Source organism: Hippichthys cyanospilos, chromosome 7 (genome assembly GCF_059441005.1).
Source record: "Hippichthys cyanospilos isolate Australia breed blue-spotted pipefish chromosome 7, RoL_Hcya_1.0, whole genome shotgun sequence".
In the NCBI taxonomy this organism is placed as follows: Eukaryota; Metazoa; Chordata; class Actinopteri; order Syngnathiformes; family Syngnathidae; genus Hippichthys; species Hippichthys cyanospilos.
The window spans coordinates 6176458-6195866 of NC_142375.1; the positions used below are offsets into that span (position 1 = coordinate 6176458).

The 19409-nt window shown below is 38.4% G+C and overlaps 2 protein-coding genes across 2 annotated transcripts; both read right to left on the reverse strand.

Moving 5' to 3' along the window:
• Window positions 1-2583: 2583 nt before the first annotated feature.
• On the reverse strand, window positions 2584-5389 carry LOC148420812 (RIB43A-like with coiled-coils protein 2). The gene is made up of 2 exons (XM_088419846.1): window positions 5222-5389; window positions 2584-4692 (listed from the first exon to the last, which is right to left on the reverse strand). Exon 2 carries the CDS (start codon window positions 4629-4631, stop codon window positions 3624-3626), a length of 1008 nt encoding a protein of 335 aa, XP_088275972.1. The 5' UTR covers window positions 4632-4692; window positions 5222-5389; the 3' UTR covers window positions 2584-3623.
• A 1775-nt stretch (window positions 5390-7164) lies between these two features.
• On the reverse strand, window positions 7165-17702 carry LOC148420813 (multidrug and toxin extrusion protein 1-like). Its single transcript, XM_088419762.1, has 16 exons — window positions 17496-17702; window positions 15077-15178; window positions 14747-14815; window positions 14363-14511; window positions 12965-13007; window positions 12837-12881; window positions 12648-12745; window positions 12195-12292; window positions 11631-11812; window positions 11317-11425; window positions 10434-10509; window positions 9846-9915; window positions 9554-9686; window positions 9387-9481; window positions 9241-9307; window positions 7165-7801 (listed from the first exon to the last, which is right to left on the reverse strand). Exons 1-16 carry the CDS (start codon window positions 17646-17648, stop codon window positions 7575-7577), a joined length of 1716 nt encoding a protein of 571 aa, XP_088275888.1. The 5' UTR covers window positions 17649-17702; the 3' UTR covers window positions 7165-7574.
• Window positions 17703-19409: the final 1707 nt, after the last annotated feature.

Genomic DNA, 19409 nt, shown 5'->3' on the forward strand with positions numbered 1-19409 from the left:
AGGAATACGTATGACGTCTTTAAGATTCCAGGGCTGAAATGCACGGCCTGCCAATTCTAGTGAGTAAGACCCTATCCCAGCTGACTTTTTGAGCAAGAGGTGGGCCAATGTTGAAAACAAGGCTCAGTTATTTTGACAGTTTTACAGACGTACTCACTGTTAAACACTGACCTCCTCTGGCCATATTTAAAATGACACGCAGCAAGGTTTCTGTTTGCGACAATAAGGCGCCCTTTTATATAAAATGTTTTTTATTCTATTTTATTTAAGGGCGTTTACATTTTTTAATTGATTTTCAAATTGTCAGACAGCAAAAGTAGTCCTATAGTTTCTAAAGTCAAATTGTTACAAGTAGCCTTTGTCTGCCACTATGTGAATCACTTATCTTAATTGTGTAAGTAAATAATAAATGCAAAGTCGCCTCCCAACTTGTATAAAGTATTTGCTGTGCTCAATGTTGTGACGGCTTTAAAGCAGAGGGCACATTTCAGGGCACATGATCCTTCTTGAACATGTTTAAAGCTCATATGTAGGCTAAGAGAAACATTTCCTTTCCTCTTACACAATCCTTACATGATATCGACATATATACATTGCATATCACATTCAGCACAATTCGTTTGTTTTTCTGAATCATAGCAACAGTTACATAATTGTTTTGATGTCATTAAACACCACTCTCCTACAAAGAAGAATGTGTACAGAAGGTATCGTGTTTAAAAGTGTGATGTAAGTAGCGGTGAATGAGCTTTTAAAATAGGCTGACCCATCTCTTATCACAGCAGGCTTTTAGGGTGTAAAAGAAATCTCATCAGTGTATTTCAGAACGCATAAGATGACTATCTGATAATACAAAATAATTGGTTACATAATATCAGTGGCCCACAAAACATGAAATTCAAGCTAATGATGAAGTAACCTCATTAAATGTTAAATGGACTTACACTTATATTGTAATTTCTACCTATTAATCAAGGCAACTGAGATGCAAAAGAAATGGCAATCACTCTACTATTTTATATTCTTTAAACATTCCAGTTGCCCTGCGGCACAATGGCGTGGGCTGTTTTCTTTTCGTGGTCGTAAATACAGCACAGCCCATGAGAGCAGTGAGAAATGGTTACTTTCTATTCAATGTCTGCGCGATCTCTCACCTTTCAAAAAAGTCACCATTTTAAGAATCATGTGTGTCGCCTAGTTCAGAAATGGCATTATGTTAGCGGGAGCCCGTCAGTGATATGAGTTTAGCAACTCTATTGTGAAAGTGTTGCAAGTCATTGGATCCCTGGTACCTGCATCTCGTTTGAGAATGCAAGAATTGCCTGGAGAAGTTGGAGGGACGCTGCATGAGTGAATCAAACTTTATTTATTAGGAGCAATGCAGTCAGAGAAAGTTACAGGCTTGCAGCTGATGCGATGCGTGTAGAGGTTCTAATGGATGCTAATTCTCAACTCTGGGGTCTTTCACAACAGTACAAAAGGTAAAAGTGTCAAATATACTGCACATCAAATACAAACACCAAAGACATTTCATGATTCAAATATTAGTAGTCCAATATTACATCAAATGTCCAACACTGTACAAGTGCTAAGGTCAAATATACATTGTGTATCATTTTAAAAGAAGTTAAAACCAAAACAAAACATAGCACAAACCAAAACATACCACACGATTGCCACACTATTTACAGATGAGTGCATTTTTCTTCTTTCTTTAGCCAGGTTTTGGTTTTGGAGGTGAACATTTCCAAGTCCGAGATGGATTTTGTGTCTGATGGCAGTATGTTCCAAAGTTTACTACTGTTGATTCGAGATTGCTGACTGTCCAAATTTGGTTCTGTGGAGACGGATTTTGCAGTTTTGTTCTTGCTGTTTTGTCTCTCAACAAATCGACAATGTGGCTCTGGTGAAATTACAAAAATGTCTTATCTAATTTCATTATTTAACCATCGCAGAGTGTAATCTGTTTGCCTGCGCTTGTGTGGCTTTGTGAAAAAAATTATTACATTACATTACATTACATTACATTACATTATATTATATTATATTATATTATATTATATTATATTATATTATATTTGTGAATTACATTCTTGTACTCTAAAAATCTATGTGCGTTCACCCAGCTCATTAGTTTCTTAACTGTTGAATTTATATGTAAAGAAAAATTCATGGGCTTTCACACACCTGTTATTTTCTGTTTTGTAGTTTTGTATATAACTGTTTTGTAGCTTATTCGTTTGTTATTCAATTAAGTATTTGAAATAAAACAAAGCTGCCTGTGACATTTGCCATTTTTACCATGTAACATTTGCCCCAGAAAGAACATGACCAAAAACCATGGCAGGCCACCTGCATTCTTCACTGAGAAAGTTTGAAAATAGTGAATTCCCCTTTATTGTGGTGGTCTCCAACCACCAGTCTGTGGACCATTGAGCTGCTCAGACTGAAGGGTAAAGGATGTTTTGCCACCCTCAAAACCGTGTTTGTGGAAGATTAACTGGACAAGAGTCACATTTATTCTTTTATTCTCATTTGTTGATAAACTATGTCTTTGTGACAGACAGTATAGAAAGGCAGAGAGGATGAAAATATAAAAAATGAAAAATTACATCCAAAATGTGAATATAATCATCTCAGAAGACTGGACAAAGTGTATATATTCCCACACATGATGTTCTTGGCTTAGACATAAGAAACAGATAAATTATGAAACAGAATTGTCCGTAATCTTTTGCATGGATGTTCCAAAGCGTTTGCTCAAAGATATGATCTCTACTAAGCCATCCAGCAGATTTGGCCAAGTAAACAAGTTTCTCACCAATGCACGTCCCCACAGAAGTGTCAGGGCCCCTCCTGCCACATAGCCATTGTTGCTGCTACTGTCAGTTTTTAAGATTATAAACAGTAACAGCAATGTTTATTGGTGTTGTTTATAAAGCACTTTAAAAATATGCTTCATAAACAACACATTGTTGAAGTTGTTTTGGAAGTTGCTTGTATACATTTGAAATGCCTTCACAGTGTTTTGGGATCATACTTTGTAAGAAATGCTATTGAAGTACAGTATTTAGGGTTAAGTATCACCATAATCAGATGAAAATCTGCTGGGACAGGCTCTGTCTAATCGGTCACAAGTGTGAGGATGAGTGTATGGAAAAGGGATTGATGAAAAATAGTTAAAAGGATATTTTAACTAAGGACAGGAACCTTTGTTGAACAAAACAAAGAAGCAAAATGAGTAATGAAACTGAACAAGGCCTGAGGGTTGTGTCCCCCTCACTGTGGTAGTTAACATTTTTCATATGAAGTGCCGGTCAAAGGTTTGGAAACGCCCTCTAATTCAGTTTTCCGTCAAAGATAAATCCCCAAATATACATTACTATACAGTCGCTGACAAAATGCTGGCCGAGAAACAAAACTGTTCTTGAAAAATGAATGTTTGAACATTTGGAATTTTCTGATCCAAATATCTTTGTTATTTTTTCAGTCACTTTACTGCCTTCAGTTCACAGTCGTGAATTTTGAAGTTTGTATTTATTGACGCCATTTGAATGTGCTTCCGACCTTTCTGGAACTATGGCCACTATGGGATCTGTCCAGCTGTTTTAGGCATGAGGGTTTCAGCGGCTGCAGGTGTTGAATTGAGCGAAGAAACCTTCGTCGACGCGTCCCCTTTTAATGTCGGGTCTGGCGCGTCTGTCGTATTCGGCGGTGGTGATGTTGTTGTGGTCCAGCTCTCGCCGCAGCTCCTTCTTCAGTCGCTCCTGCTGCCTCTGGAGGATCATAGCCGAGCGCGCCGCGTTGGAGCACCAACGGGCGTGTTGTTGCTTGTCTCTGATCCCCTCTAGCTTTGTCATCATTTTCTCCTCAACTTGAAGGTTCCAGAACTTTTTCATTTGCTCGGCGCTCTCGGGACGCGGCCTCCTGTCGTAGCTGTGAAAGAAGCCGGGCACCCCCACCTGGGTCGGCCGTACCTCCGTGGGGTCGTCGTCCATTTCCCTTTCGTGCCGTTTCCTCTCTTCAGCCATGGCCCGGTTGAAGCGGTTCATTTCCACGGCGTTTTTCCTCCTTCGATCCGCCTGAGCGTTTTCCAGTTCCATGGCCACATTGTCGATGTGTACTCTGAATTTGTCGTCGTCCAGCTTTTCCATCCTCTCTCGTTCTTTCTCCACGGCTTGCAGGGTCTGTTGCTGGAGCAGCCACTCCCTCAGTTGCTCTTTCTGCCTGCATATTCGATCGTCGCTGTCCGGGTCCTCGCCCGCCATTCCGGGAGGCATCATGTGTTCCACCGGTTCTTCGGAATCGTCTCGGTTCAACTTCTCCTCGATGGCGTGCTCGTATTGCTCTCGAAAACTGCTCTTCACCTTTGCGTGTTTCTCCTTTAGTTCTCGGAGTTGGAGAAGGTACGCCTGCTTGCTGTTGTGGAGGAATTGGGCCTCAAAGGTGTCTTGCTCCAGCCTTTCGGCGTCGTTCCATTTTTTCTTATCATCCACCTGCTTGTCAAGGCCTTTCTTGTCGACGCCGATGATTCTCAGCTTGTCGTTAAAAATTCTCTCCTTTCGTTCTCGCTCGTCGTTGCGACGCCTCTCTATGCTTGCCAGTTGAAAGCGAGTGGCATTCCATTCCATTTTTGGCAGACAAATGCAGTGTGAAAATCACCAACCTTTTTAGAGTGGTTTATGGCTGGTCCTGTAAGGAAAATCACACCCCAAGATTACAGTTAAGCTCTGAATTGATCACTGCTTTCTATTTGGGGTGGAGTTTGATTACTAAAAATATCTTGCATGCTTAAAGTTTAGCATGTTGTTTTTAGATGTTTTCATGTCCATGAGAATTGTGAGCAAAGGGGAGCTTTTGCGCCACCATACTTCTGGCATACGACTACATGTTTGGAGAACGTTCAATATGCCAGTATTGTAAGAAAAAAAAATGAACACGTTTATATTAAAGAATGATAATTAGAGAATTGGACTATTTCACATTTTTGTTAACAGTAAAATTAGCAGAAATTTTTTCAACAACATCTGACAGCATTTACCATTTTCAGCCATAGTACAAATACTCATTCAACAAAGACAGTTACTTCACCTCAAAACCCAGCCATATACAGGTATGAATTACTGTATTTTGTGCTCAGCTGCATGGATAAAGCCAATAGGATATGTATGTATAAACATGAACATTGATGAACATAAATCATATTTGGTACACAAATCACCTGATTTTGTTGCCATACACAATGCTGTTTTCATAACCCCCCATTATGTTAGAAAATAAAAATAAGCATGATCCTAAAATACATAATGATATCACAGTAAGATAACTAAATGTTCCTTGCCTCCAAATCCTTTCCTTCTCCTCCCCCTGCTTTTGCTTCTTCAATAAGATCTTCTAACTAATTGTTTACAAAATGAACACAAATCATCACATCATCTCTAAACTCCGGGAAATTCACCGTCACCCTTTTATGTAAAGGGATGTCATCAGTGTTCAACAAAACCTTGAGCATCGAACTACCCAGTTTGTCATGTGTCTACTGTTGCAAGTTGTGTTGTCATAAAGTTTACGAGTAATAGTAAGCACAAAGGATGACATCATAAACATTGTAACAAAACAGTATTAAGATAACTGTCTTTAACGTGGGAAAAATTCTTTCAATTGAACTTTTGGTTTCACAGTTTCACCCAACACCTTACATGGTGTAGCTAGATAAAAGAATAAATCCATGAATATGGCTGATGTTGTACCACTTTTTGTGATCACATTATGCACTGAGGTTAGATCGAATTTTTATGTCTTGCTGGAACTGGGTGTTCAATCTGAGTAATAGAAATAAATTCAATCATGTTTGAATAAGTTTTGCAATCAAAAGTGGGCAAAACGTGCCAGCAACTGCTTGGTCTGGATTTGATCTAATTGTTGGATTCTACATACAGTTTGGTTAGATGCTTAAGTTCATTTTGTTTTCACAGTCGGCAGAAGCATTTACGTGCATTATTGGAGCCTGTTGCGTGGCGTGGTTCTCGTCTAGAGCATCATGGCGACAGCACCATCCTCGTGCACCGAGAACCGACTTCTACAATGAACGGGATTGGTAGGGGGGGTTACAGAATTTAATTTAGATATTTTTTTAAACGGATGTCCGATCTTCTCCTGACTCAGCCAGTAAACGCATTCTGCATCGACATGAACATAAATTTGAAGAAAGAGCAATATTCCGTGTATTCAGTAACAAAACAGCTCCTGGGAATTTGTGTTTAAGACATAGTTGCAGAAGCTTCCAGCTCAAATATTGCACCGAACTGATTGACTTTGTCAAATTCAAATTCAAATTATACAACATATACAGTAGCAATACAGTGGGCCCCCAGTTTACAAAATTAATCCATTCCGCGGTTGGGATCCTAACGCAAATTTGCCGTATGGCGGGCAATCCATACTTATGTTAACCGCTAATACATGTAAAAGACAGAAACGTCAAAATTGTATATATATATATATATATATATATATATATATATATATATATATATATATATATATATATATATATATATATATATATATATATATATATATATATGTATATATATATAAAAAAATTCGATAGGTTCCTGTAGGAATGGTGGAAATCTCTTAACTAGATAACTAAAATGTTTTTTCAAGTGTAAACTCTCCATTGTTATCATGTTTGATCATGTACAGATTTAACCTTAATTCAACGTCCGTACCGCTGCTGATATAACCGCAGACTTCAAGGGAGAGGGTACGGTAACTGTTGTGTTGGCCATTTGCTTTCTCTTCTGTATGAACATGTTTTCATGGTTAGCTCATTTGTTTCACCTGCACAAGCAAGTGAAAACATGAATGACCTATTTATGAAGAGGGCAGAAATACTTGTCACAACAAACAACAAACAAATTGTAACATACTGTAACACATACAGGTGGTCCCTGTAAGAGTTTCATATATATATATATATATATATATATATATATATATATATATATATATATATATATATATATATATATATATATATATATACAGTATATATATATATATATATATATATATATATATATATATATATATATATATATATATATATATATATATATATATATATATATATATATATATATATATATATATATATGAACAGTGCAACAGAAGACGACACAATCGAAATATTGATTTTGAGTTGAAACTGCTTTTTACTCTGCAGTATTCTTTTGGTGTTGTGTTGAAAAGATGTTGGTACTAAACACACAGGCATGTTCAGTCTGTTGAAGACTGACTGTTGCTATAAGCAGGCCATTAAAATAAGTATACATGACATTTTTATTTTATCTTATTTTTAATTCGATGTACCATCTTTCTGTTCTATGTACAGTAAATATAAGACGGAGCAGCTTCTCCTTGACTTTTTTTTTTTTTTGCTAAATTTTTGCTGCAATTTATATACCAGTGTTGCTTACAATATGAAATTTACAGTGAATAAAATAAACAAACCAAAAAAAAAAGAGTGACTTCAGTGGATGACTGTCAGTCCCAAATCATCACAAAACTCATTTCAGCAGTATGAGAAAGAAGTGACAGGCAACGATTCCAACTATCAAGATGAGAACCATGGCAAGTAAAACCAAGCCACGGCGTAAAACTAGTTGTTTTAACGTGAGAACGTCGCCAACGATGGTGTTTGAAGTCCCGAGCTGGTCTGGAATCTGTTGCTCCTCTGAAGCTCTCTCACACCCGGATGTCGGGGCAGCAACTGGGACTTGAGTGATGTTTGAGTCTGTAGATCAAATAAGACAAAATGTAGTTTTACTGACAAAAATATTACACATATACATATGTTAGGGACAAATATATTATGATAAATTGGATTCTAATCTTGCAATAAACAGTAATGATAAGTAATGACAATCTGGAAAATAATGCCATGTTGAGTAAATATAACAAATGAAAACACATTTGGTTAGGTATTTTTAATTCTTGTTGGCCCAGCCACTTCCCTTCCGCATGTCACTTGTGATATTTATTAGAGTCTGACCAATCTATTTTTTTTTTTCGGTCGATTACAACGATGATATTCGGTAGAAATAAAATCGACCAATCAATTCACCAATATTAATAACGAATCATGTAAATTCCCTTTCGGTTTCTGCACACTTACACTAATACAGATATAATTACAGACAAAAACTTGAACCGTTTTAAAAAATTGTTGTCATTTTAAATTTGTTTATTTGATGATATTTTTTGCGGGATTGGGGGAGTGGATTGTTGACCGTCAATGTATTTGTCCCACATTGTACTGTGTTAAAGTTAGATGTGTCAGATTAACAAATTGCTGGTGATAAATTCATTACAGTCATCGAAAGAAAACATATCTTTTTTAAATCATCCATCTACGCATTATCCAAACCCTCGTCATGGATGTGCTCAAGTGTCTACCTGAGATGTCTTGGGACAGTGGGCGGGGGACACCCTGAACTCTTGCCAGCCAATTGCAGCACACACAAAGACAAACAACCATTCATATTCACAAACACACCTAAGAACAATTTCAGGTGTCCAATAACCCTACCATGCATGTTTTTGAAATGAGGGAGTAAACCAGAGTTCCCAGAGAAAACCCATGCAGCTGCAAAAAGAACAGGCAAACTCCAGATGAGAAGGCCAGAGCCGGAAGCAAACCCGTAACCTCTACACTGAGAGACGGCCATGCTAACCAGTCTTCCACCATGTTGCCATTTTCGTTTGGTCCTGTTCATCTAACATTTAATCTCTAAATTGGTGCTTTCTCTATGCTGATTAAATACGTTTTGATGCTTTCTTTGTAAGAATGAAGGAACTTACATCAGAAGCAGCCCAAGTTTAGCCTACTACATAAATGCAAAGCACCCAGCTGCGATTGCAGTCACAGTTAATGATATTAGCGAAGGCGCTAATGGAGCCATAACAAAGCTCTGTGCCAAATTAAACTCATCAACCCTAACCCTAACCCCAGGTGTGAGGGGGCCTGCCATGGATAGGATAGGCAATGTTTTATTTCAATGTTGTTTTTTTAAATTATTTAATGATTGACGAAAGAAAACAGCACTATTCATTCTGATGGTCAAAACTAAAGGTTTCAGCCAGCTCTTGGGATTAGTCTCAGATGTAGCAGAAGCTAAATATTTGCAACGGCTAGACTTGTGATAAGTCTGAAAACAGGGCTATTGGACTTGCCTGACTTGAAATCTTCTATCTTGATCTTGTCTTCCAAGGTGACCTGGACCCCCGCTCTAATTTGCGCCTGATCAAAGATGTTTACATTTTTAAAAATGGAAAGCACTTGAATTAAATTAATGTTTTCAGGTCACTTAGTTACATACCTCTTCAGCAGCCTTTTTCCAATTTAGTTTGTACAAATATATGAGGAAGAAAAGAGCCTGCATGAACACACAGATGGTAAGCCCTGTCCAAAGTCCTGTTAAAGAAATAACAGCAGTGTCCCTTAATCCCATATGACACATTTGATTGCAGAATATACTAGTCTTACCCACTATGCCCATTTTTGCCGCAAAGGTCAAGGCCACACCAATGGGAAATCCGATGAAGTAGTGTCCAACCAGGTTACACAGAGCACCAACCTTTTGTTTCCCAGCCCCTCGAATGACACCTCCACTCACTCCCTGCAGTGATCATTGCAGTCCATATATATATATATATATATATATATATATATATATATATATATATATATATATATATATATATATGTGTGTGTGTGTGTGTGTGTGTGTGTGTGCGCGTGAGTTTGTGTGTGTGTACAGGGATGTTTTTTTTCTTACCGCAACAGCATCAGACATGTGCATGAAGACGAAAACGATCAAGACATCATAAACCCTTTCCAAAATGTCTCTGAAGGACAGGTATAGAAATGAAATAAATATAATAGGATACAATATTAATATTCCAGCCAGAGGAACACAAAAAGCTCAAAGAGGTGCCGACAAAGAATTACTCCAATTTAGCTGATAGTTACATTCAATGATTCATAAATGCAATAATAATACGAATACTGTGTTTAGACTATTCAAACTGCATAGAACATACTATTGTGAAGTATGGTTTGACTTGACGTTCCCATTGGAATTCCCAATGAATTAGAAACATCACTCACTATTCAACATTTAAAAGCAAGCGATTAGTTCAGCTGATCAAGAAAGAGTTTCCTGAAATTGACAGCAAAATCCATTGCCAACATAAAGTAGAGAATGAGTACACATCAACAGGTCCAGAATTACAATTAGTTTGAGTTGTCTGCCCCAAAAAGCTTCTTCTTTATGGGGACTATATGAGGTGTTTTATCAACATTTCTCAATAGTTCTTCTCTGTGGAAAATATTGCCAGAGCTCAAGTTAGTTTATAAAACTCACTGCTCCGATGTGAAAATGTAGCCAATTACATTCCTGGCAAGGGTGATGGTCACTCCAACAATACAGGCCACGATGACTGAAAGAAAGAAAGCCATAATAGCATCATCTTTACATTGAAGTCATCTGATCAAGGATGAGAAAAGCTGAACAACCCCCCCCCCCCCCCCCCCCCCCCAAAAAACAAAAAAAAACAAAACGATTTGAAATCTATTAGCGTAGTGGAGGTACGGACTGACAATTCGGTTTGATCAAACTTTCTTATCCTGATTTCTGTTGCAGTTGTTTCATCTGTAAGCTAACTGGATCACAATTATTGTTGTCTTGACTGGTTGCACTTGAGCCCGATTTGCTGCATGTTTGCACGGTGCATCAAAATAGTCCAAGCCTCTATTGTTGGGGCTGCTGATCAGAGCAAGGTGGTTGGTGAAAGTCATTCCACAATTCTGGCCTCAAAGAGGTTCTGGCAAGCAGTCTGACACCCCTGGATGGGAGAGCTCATCATTAGCGAGCTCAACTGAAGATATAAACTGCTCCCATGAAGTTAAATATTTTTGTCTTTCACGAAAAAATTCAGGATGAACCTAGAATGCACTACAACTTAAACATTGGAATGTTAAAACGAATTCAATTTGCCACATAACATGGTGTGGGAAGAACAAGACCTTGTCCCTACTTTTAGGCTCTGCATGTGCCTGGATTGGGATCTGTTATCAATACAGGTACCTGATATTCTAGTTACCTTCCTACTACATGCCTTGTGAGTCCTGTACAATTTAGCAGAGCCTCCTGTTTTATGATACTTGCTACTTATCATAGGAACTGTAATTGTACTGCTATCAAGTTCTACTAGCAACACTTTACCACGATAATCCAAATGTCTTACATGCACAAATGATGGCAATTTTGCTGGACAGCCTGGCTTGCTCAACGTTTCCCGCACCGAGAGAATTCCCCACTCGAACGCTAGCAGCAGCAGAAATTCCAAGCGGGAACTGCAAAGGTAGAAAGTGTAGAACCACGAGTGAGCCATTCCAAATGGCAATCAAACGAAACGTTTTGGATCAAGGGATGGCCAACACAAGAATTATGAGACGCATGCAACTCATTCATCTGTTAGTTTGCTTGTCCTATGTGTCTCCCTGGTCTAATAATGTTGACCAGGTTGGCCACCCTTGATTTAGTTTCCATTTCAATTACCATGTAAGCTACAACTGTGAGCTGATACGTAACGGACTGGGCTCCCAGCTCCGCTTCGCTAATTATACCAGCGATGAATCCTCCCACTTCAAAGAGCCACCATTCCAGACAAAGCATGAGCATGCTCGGGATGGCCAGCTTGACGAAGGGTCCCCACTCTTGTAAACAGTCCAGTGACCAACCTGTGGATCAAAGATCTGTCCGTTAAACCGCTTTTGAGAAATGCCAATGCGCACGTTTCGCTGAGCGTATTCGTGTATGTCATGTGTCAGGTTGAATATGCACATTGAATGTAATCAGGTGGTCATTTATCTATGATAAATATTCGTAAGCCAAATAATATGTCACTTGCAGAGCAAATAACCGAGAATCATCACCTCTCCTACCTATTGCATTGTTTAGTTAAAGCCTCTGGACGATCTTGTTAAAACATTACGCATTTGGACTCTCACCGCAAAGGTCTGTACCAATGGAAATAGTGCCAGTGGACATGAAAATGAATGATAACGAACCTCTAATCATTCATTCATTATCGGGTTTAAGGTGAGTGAGAGGGCAACTGACCTCCCCATGTGGCCTTGTGCAAGCCCCTCCAGGTTATATAAATAAATAAGACCACGGCCAACACGTACTGTGAGATTGAATTTGCTGCAGCCGAACCACTTGAACAAAGGCAAAACACAGCATCATTCAAACACAGCAAGAAAAACAATAAACAATAAAATATTAGTGTCATTTGAACTGTGAACTCACTTTTTATCAACATGGATTTTTAAAAACTAATATCTGACAAATAATGTGAGGCAATCACACTACTGTGTCTTGTCTAAACAAAGCAAAGACTATTTAGTGTGGAGGAAGATTGGAAAAGTCATTGAAAAATAAAAATCGTGAGATGAGGAAATAACTTCAATTGAACTGATGAATTGCTGCTCTGTCTTCCCTTAACAGGTCAAATATATTCAGACTATCTTCCTTTTGCAAATTTAACTACTAAAACTATTCTGGGCAACTTACGCAACTCCCAAATGCAGAACATGCAGGAAAACGTAATTGATAACGGCATTTAAGATGTTTCCAATTGCACCAGTTATGACCTGTGGCCAAATAATTCCCTGTAAAAAAAACAAACAAAAACACATTGGCTCATATTTATCTACGTCTTATTAAATTCCATATTAATGATTTTGTGTTGCCACGCGGAACCTGATTTTGAAGATATCGCCCTTGCAGCTGGTACATAAACGCCGCCTGAAGAGGGAAATCGTAAACTTACACAATAAAAGCAAAGGGTGTATGTTACATCTAGTTTTGCAAGGCAAATTGAAACTCACCGGAAGGGCAGGCATGGCGATCTTCACATAAAGTTGTGACAGGCTGTACAACACACAAATACCATGTGAAATTTTGCTTTGGAATCATACGTCTCTTTTTGTGCATTTCAGCGTACAATACATTTTTGACCTGGAACAAAGTTTTTTTGTTTTCTTAATTTTAAGTTCTGTGAAATATCAGGTGGGCAATTTACTTTCTTTCTTTTTTTTTTTTTTTTGCTCGTCTGACATTCATCATTTGTCAGAGCCCCGCCCACTCTCCGCCATCGTCGGTCCGTCATTTTTTTCAAGCCAGACGACATTGTAATCATCAGTCCGAAATTGTGATTGTCAGTCCGTCAGTGTATTTTTGCCCATCTTTTCACCACCAGTAAAGGGTGACATTTTTTTTCTGGTCTGTCTACTTCTATTTGGACTCATACTATTTCTTTTGTCTTTTTTGTAGTTACACTTAAAATTAACACCATGTATGTGGTTCTACACTTACACTGCAATTGAAACACAACATAGTGATATAAGTGTAACATGAAACCAAAGCCACTGAAACCAAAACCATTTTTCTGAGGGAATGCAGAGGACAAAAGTGCACTTTAATGATACTTAAATGATGGATGTCAACAGGTTCATTAACATTTGTCTAAATTTGTCTGAATATCATCTGTCACATACACTACAGGTAAAACAAAGTATTGCAGAGGTTGAACTTACATAACAACATCGTCTTTAAATAGCGAATTTAAAAAGCCCTTCTATCTTGCATTTCCTGGCCAAGAGCCAATCAGAGAAAGAATGCAAATTTGGGTATCGGCCATCGGTTGTTTGAAAGAGTGACCACCTGCAGTGGAAACGCATCCCAGAATGCTCTCATCAGCGAGCAATTTCTTCATGTAAAACATTTTTAACAAGCAAAATAACACATAAAAAAAACCTCTTAACACTTAATTCCAAACATTACTTTGAACTTAGCTTAGCAATGCTGATAATTGTCACATTGACTACAGGCTGATTGCAGTTCTTACTATAAAGATGCAGCAACATAGCAGAGAATCATGCAAGTCAGTTGAATTATATTTAAGTGAGCAAAATCAAGCGATGGGGGCTGACGGACATTTGACACAATGTCAATCCCGACTATTATAGCGACGGAAGGAAGTTGCATTTCCGACATTTTTCATTCGCCATTTTATGAGCTTTCCCGTTATCCGTCAGTGCTGAAGAAATGCCCACCTCTGTCAAATATTCTTTTTCAAATGGAGCTTTTACAATGACAACAATTACTAGTCGTCTACTACTGCTACTATTACTAATAATGATAATTGTCGTTTGTGTTGTTATTTGAGCGATTTCCCCTTTCCAACAATATCATACCAAGATGCTGCAGGTTGAATAGACTCTTACCTGGCAACCTCAAGGCTCTGTTTGGCAACGATGAGAAGAGGTTCAGTGTTGATGAGAACAGCCCAGCAGGGGAAACAAGCCAGCAGTAGAATCAAGACCCCCCTCTGAAGTATCACCCCCACACGCTTCAGGTTTCCGCTCCCGTAGGTCTACCCGACGGCACAATCAAATAAGCAAGGTTAGGATACTCCGAAAGCAAACTAATAATTTGAGTTTTGATAAATGGAAGGTAAACTAACTTGATACAAAAGATTATTGTTTAGCTGGTTTTAGCTGGAAGTCAGACACTCTGAGAGCGCCGTCAAAGCGGTTCTGTTTCAATATCAATAATAAATAAATCAAGTAAAGGTACGAGCTTTGTTGTTTTATTTTCTTTGAAATTACCTGAGATATGAGGGTGTCACAAGTTAATGACAATCCAGTCCCAATTGAAATACCGGTCACATTAACCACCTGCAATTAAAGAGACATTGTCAACAAAACACATAGTTTGACTGATATGTCTCCAGTGTAGGCAACGTTCCTTTCAAAAGGTTTTTATGGTTACTCATCACTTGTTCCAAAAGGTAAATTAGTTCGTAATTGAATTCAAACTTTATAGTAAAAGTAACTTAAACTTAAAGTAAAAGTACTTATTTTCATTGAGGGTCGCTTTTATATAGTTCATGTCCTATTAAACCACTCTCTTGTCTTATCGCAATTACAATTACTTACTGCAATTGATAGTGATACAGCAGCAAGCTCTGTTTTCCCCAGATGACCACAGAAAACCATGCTGACAACACTGATCATGAAGATCATCATCTGGGAGATGATCTGGGATAGGAAAAACAAACAATAAATATCTGCTTGTTTGTACTGTATATTCAAAGTAAAGGCACAACCATTCATCCGCTACCATTCATTTTCCCATGCTCCAACTACATTGATCTGTGCTCGGCAAATTGGCCTTCTTTAGGACAAATATCACTTCAAAAAAAATTAAAAGGTAATCAATCGATGGTACTGACCAGGAAATAACACAATAGATTAACGCATGGCAGATTTTTTTTGGATGATTGATTGTGTGACTTGCCTCAGTGTATGTTAATTATGATCAACCTGTTACTCAGAAGTGCGAGTATAAAATGTTGTGGGAAAACGTGTCAAATAAATTGGCAGTTAGTTTTTAAAACAAAGCGTACTGTGGGAGAAACCAAACTACTGTTTTCAAGCCTCACGTGTCACAAAAGAGTGAGTATGTTCACTTCTTTACCAGTGCTCTGTTTATCATTAACACCATTCCAAAAAGCTTTTCCTTCGAAACCTCACAGTGCTTTTCCAAGAGTAGCCTCTATTCTATTCTATTCTATTCTATTCTATTCTATTCTATTCTATTCTATAAAAAGAAAAAGATTGGCATCAGAAATGAGTCAATGAGTAAAATTACAGCTAAAATGCTGTCATACAAAATGACAGTAGGTTTTTTCCCCCTTGGTTTTATTGCAAAGCAAAACATAATTCTTATAAGAAAGAACATAAGGAATCTAGGCAAACTCACCAATATTTCCCAATGACCAGGTATTTATTTAAGACATTCAGCATCTATTCATATTTACATTGTTGCCCACGTGGAATGTTATATTGCTTCGAAACTATAGTTTTTGTTTTTCTCTCAAACGTTGTGCAATGAAAGGTTCGTGACAAATTGTGTGTCCTCAGATTTCATGACTTAACCCGACAGTATCATATATATAAAGTATATGTAAAGTACCAGGGAGAGGGGATGGGGACGCCGGTCTTGTTCACGTCCTAAACAACCATTAATGTTCTGAACTGTTGCTATTAAAGAGAACATTGGATTAGTTGTCATTTTTCTGAATACAGTGCCAGACTCTATCTCTACCGGTCCCCATAATTTGAGCTTTAGACCTCTGCCTGAGAGCCATTTTCCACACCCGGGGAAAGCCAAGCCATCTTTCGGGGGCCGCAGAAGACAACATTCAAAAAGCCCAGTGGATTAGCAACCGTGGCTTAAGCGCGTGTTAGACATTCAGACAACACTTCCGCAGTTGACAGTGGGCCCAACACTGGCTTGTTGTGGATGGAAAAGTTGCTAAATGCGACGAGGATCTGTAGATAGGTGTGTAATGCACCGCTGGGATGCCATTTCATCTTGTTGCTCTCATTCCTATGCCCGCTACGATATTTTTGAAAAGCCGTGGGACGCATGGTCCCAACGGGAGTGAAAGGGGAAGTGAAATCAAAAGGTGATTGCTGTTGAGTGGAAATGACATCACGGTTGCCCATGACCAATCACAGCTCAGCTCGTGAACATCACTTGGCCTAATTTATAAAGCAGGTGAGCCATGATTTGTCACTAATTAAACCTTTAGTTCTTCTTCCGCTATTCTCAGGTTCCAGGGGCAAAATTAAAAACGATTGGATTTTACGGCCTAATTAATTGTCCACAAAATCAATATTAATCTGAAAACAGTGTTTAAACTAGTAGGGGTCCACAAAATACATTATGGTAAAGACATTTTTTGACTCTACTTCTCCTTTAAATAATAATGCTTAGTTTTTTTTTATAGGGCTTTTCATGACACGTAAAGACAATTTGCACCATCGTTGGTAAACTACGTTGTGTAGCCACAGCTGCCCTAGGGCAGACAGGCGCGGCTGCCATATTGCACCTATGGCACCTCCGATCAGTCCCCGGAGCGGAGGCTAGGTGGCTGAAGTGTCTTGCCCGAGGACACAACAACACGTGGCTCCGACAGAGCGGGATTCGAACCGCAGACGATTGGGATAAACCGTTGTACTGTCTGAGCCGCGGCCGCGCAAATATAAATATTCAAATCAACTTACATTTGTGGCTTATTTACTAACATTGTATTTCTGAACTTTTGTTTTTAAAAGTAAACTCAAAGTATGAATTAAACAGGTAATTTTGTTTTAATATGATACACCTTGCACCTTTTCTCGAGAAGTACGCACACAAATGAAAATGCGTCATTAGAACCACTTAGACTTAGAATATAGTACAACACATCAAGCATAATCATTTTTCATTCAATCATTCTATTGATGAAGGCGTCGACAGAAGTACTAAACCTAGCACTGCATTAAAGCTATCTACAGGTCTTCTTACCACGGGTCCCGCGAGTTTGAGAAGTTCAATAAGTTCGGTGCGGTACTTGAGCGGGATGCATCTGCGAATGCGTCTCACACACCAGTTCCCAGGAGCCGTTTCGCTCGCCTCGGAATATACGGAATATTGCATTTTCTTCACATTGATGTCCATGTTGATGCAGAATTGGCTCAGTGGTGGAGTCAGGAGAAGAGGAGGACATCCGTTTAAAAATCAAACTTAAGTCAACTTGGAGGGTGGAGGTAACACGGCCCCCCCGCCTTCACATTCACTGTAGGTGTCCGTGCTTGACGCACGTGGATGGTGCGGTCACCAGCATGTTCTGACGCATCCAGGCCGGGGCGGGAATCACGCGACATAACAGGCTCCAATGGTGCACGTGAGTACTTCTGCCTATTATGAAAACAACATGAAATGTGAACTTTGGCATGTAACCTTACTGCAGTGCTTCTCAATTATATTTTGCAAAGACCCCCCTATAAATGAGAAAACATTTCGACCCCCCCCCCCCCCCCCCACCTTGCCACTCAGACCATCAATAAGATTAATATCGATGCAAATTGTAAAAGTATACCTAAAACGGTATCATTTTGAACATTGACACAAGGAAAAAGCAATTTAAAAACAACAACTATGAACTACTTTTTTATTTTACTGGTTTTTCTAAGGCAGGGGTGGAAAACGTACAGGTCAGTTCTGGTCTGCAAATAGGTTTAATCCGGCCCACGAGATGATTTTTGTCAAGTATAAAAAGATGCAGTTTTTTTTAAATGAGTGAAAAACTTGAAATGTTTTATGATTATTAGTAATGTTAATGATTTATGATTACCGTAATAGTGATGTTGTGCTTTTACTATTTTGGACAGTAAAAAGAAATATTAAAAAAAAAATTGAACTTGTTTTTTTAAAGTTATGTCAATATATACCATAATTTTATTGGTCCGGCCCACTTGGGAATAGATTTGCCTCCAAAAGGCCCACAAACTGAAATGAGTTAGACACCCCTGGTCTAAGCAAGAAAAAAGTGCCTGAAAAAAAAAATCCAATCCAATCCTTATTTTATCACAATGACACTTCACGTGGAAAAAACAAATCATTTTCCCTGGGGTTATCCACCACTGATTTGAATGCACCAAACATTTGCAATGAAATATTTCCTCAGGGAGAAATGAATGAAATGGACCGTGACAGAAAGTATTTTGCGTCAAAGGGCTGTTAAGGATCACTGAAACTTATTATACAATGACGCTCTAGTGTCTGACTTTTGGTTAATGTAAAACTGTCTGCATAACATTGTGAAAACAGGCTGCAGAAAACTACAGTAACATCCCAAACGTGACGCTAGAAAGCATTAACTACTGTTGGCCCCGGTCAAAATGTGAAACAAGAGCATACGGTTCATTTTATTCAAAAAAAGCACCAATACAGTACTGCGCCACAATCCTTTTCGTATCTTTTAATATACTGTACAGTAACCAGAAGACATCATTGATTGACAATAATTATAAACTTAACAGTAACCAAATACAGAAGGTGAAGGTAGCTCTTTACAGATATCCTGATGCCTATAATTTTCTCTGCACTCAGAAAATGTATAAAGATGATCAACTAGAAAAGAACAAAAAAAATGATGTATAGAGATGATCACATACAAAAGAACAAAAAGTAAGACAGAGTCGCTTCTCTACGGGGAAGTTAACATTTTACAGTTGAAGAGAGGAACGTGTTAGGACACAACAATTTGATCAAAGAATTCAATAAAAAATACACAAATGAAGCTGTTCATCGCTCCGCAAAAAAACATTTCCATGTTTTTAACACGAGGTGCAAAAAGATAGATTCTGTTAGAAACAATTTGGTTTAGGTCGACTCAGTGGGATTACGATTGCTCAGTTCGAGAGAGTATGAATCACT

Excerpts from the sequence above, each read along its gene's own strand:
- LOC148420812 (XM_088419846.1), bottom strand. The coding sequence starts at position 4,631 with ATGGAATGGAATGCCACTCGCTTTCAACTGGCAAGCATAGAGAGGCGT.
- LOC148420813 (XM_088419762.1), bottom strand. The coding sequence starts at position 17,648 with ATGGACATCAATGTGAAGAAAATGCAATATTCCGTATATTCCGAGGCG. Across the intron at positions 14,512-14,746 it reads GTGACACCCTCATATCTCAG|ACCTACGGGAGCGGAAACCT; the intron begins GTAATTTCAAAG and ends GCCGTCGGGTAG. Across the intron at positions 9,916-10,433 it reads TACATTTTCACATCGGAGCA|AGACATTTTGGAAAGGGTTT; the intron begins GTGAGTTTTATA and ends CCTGTCCTTCAG.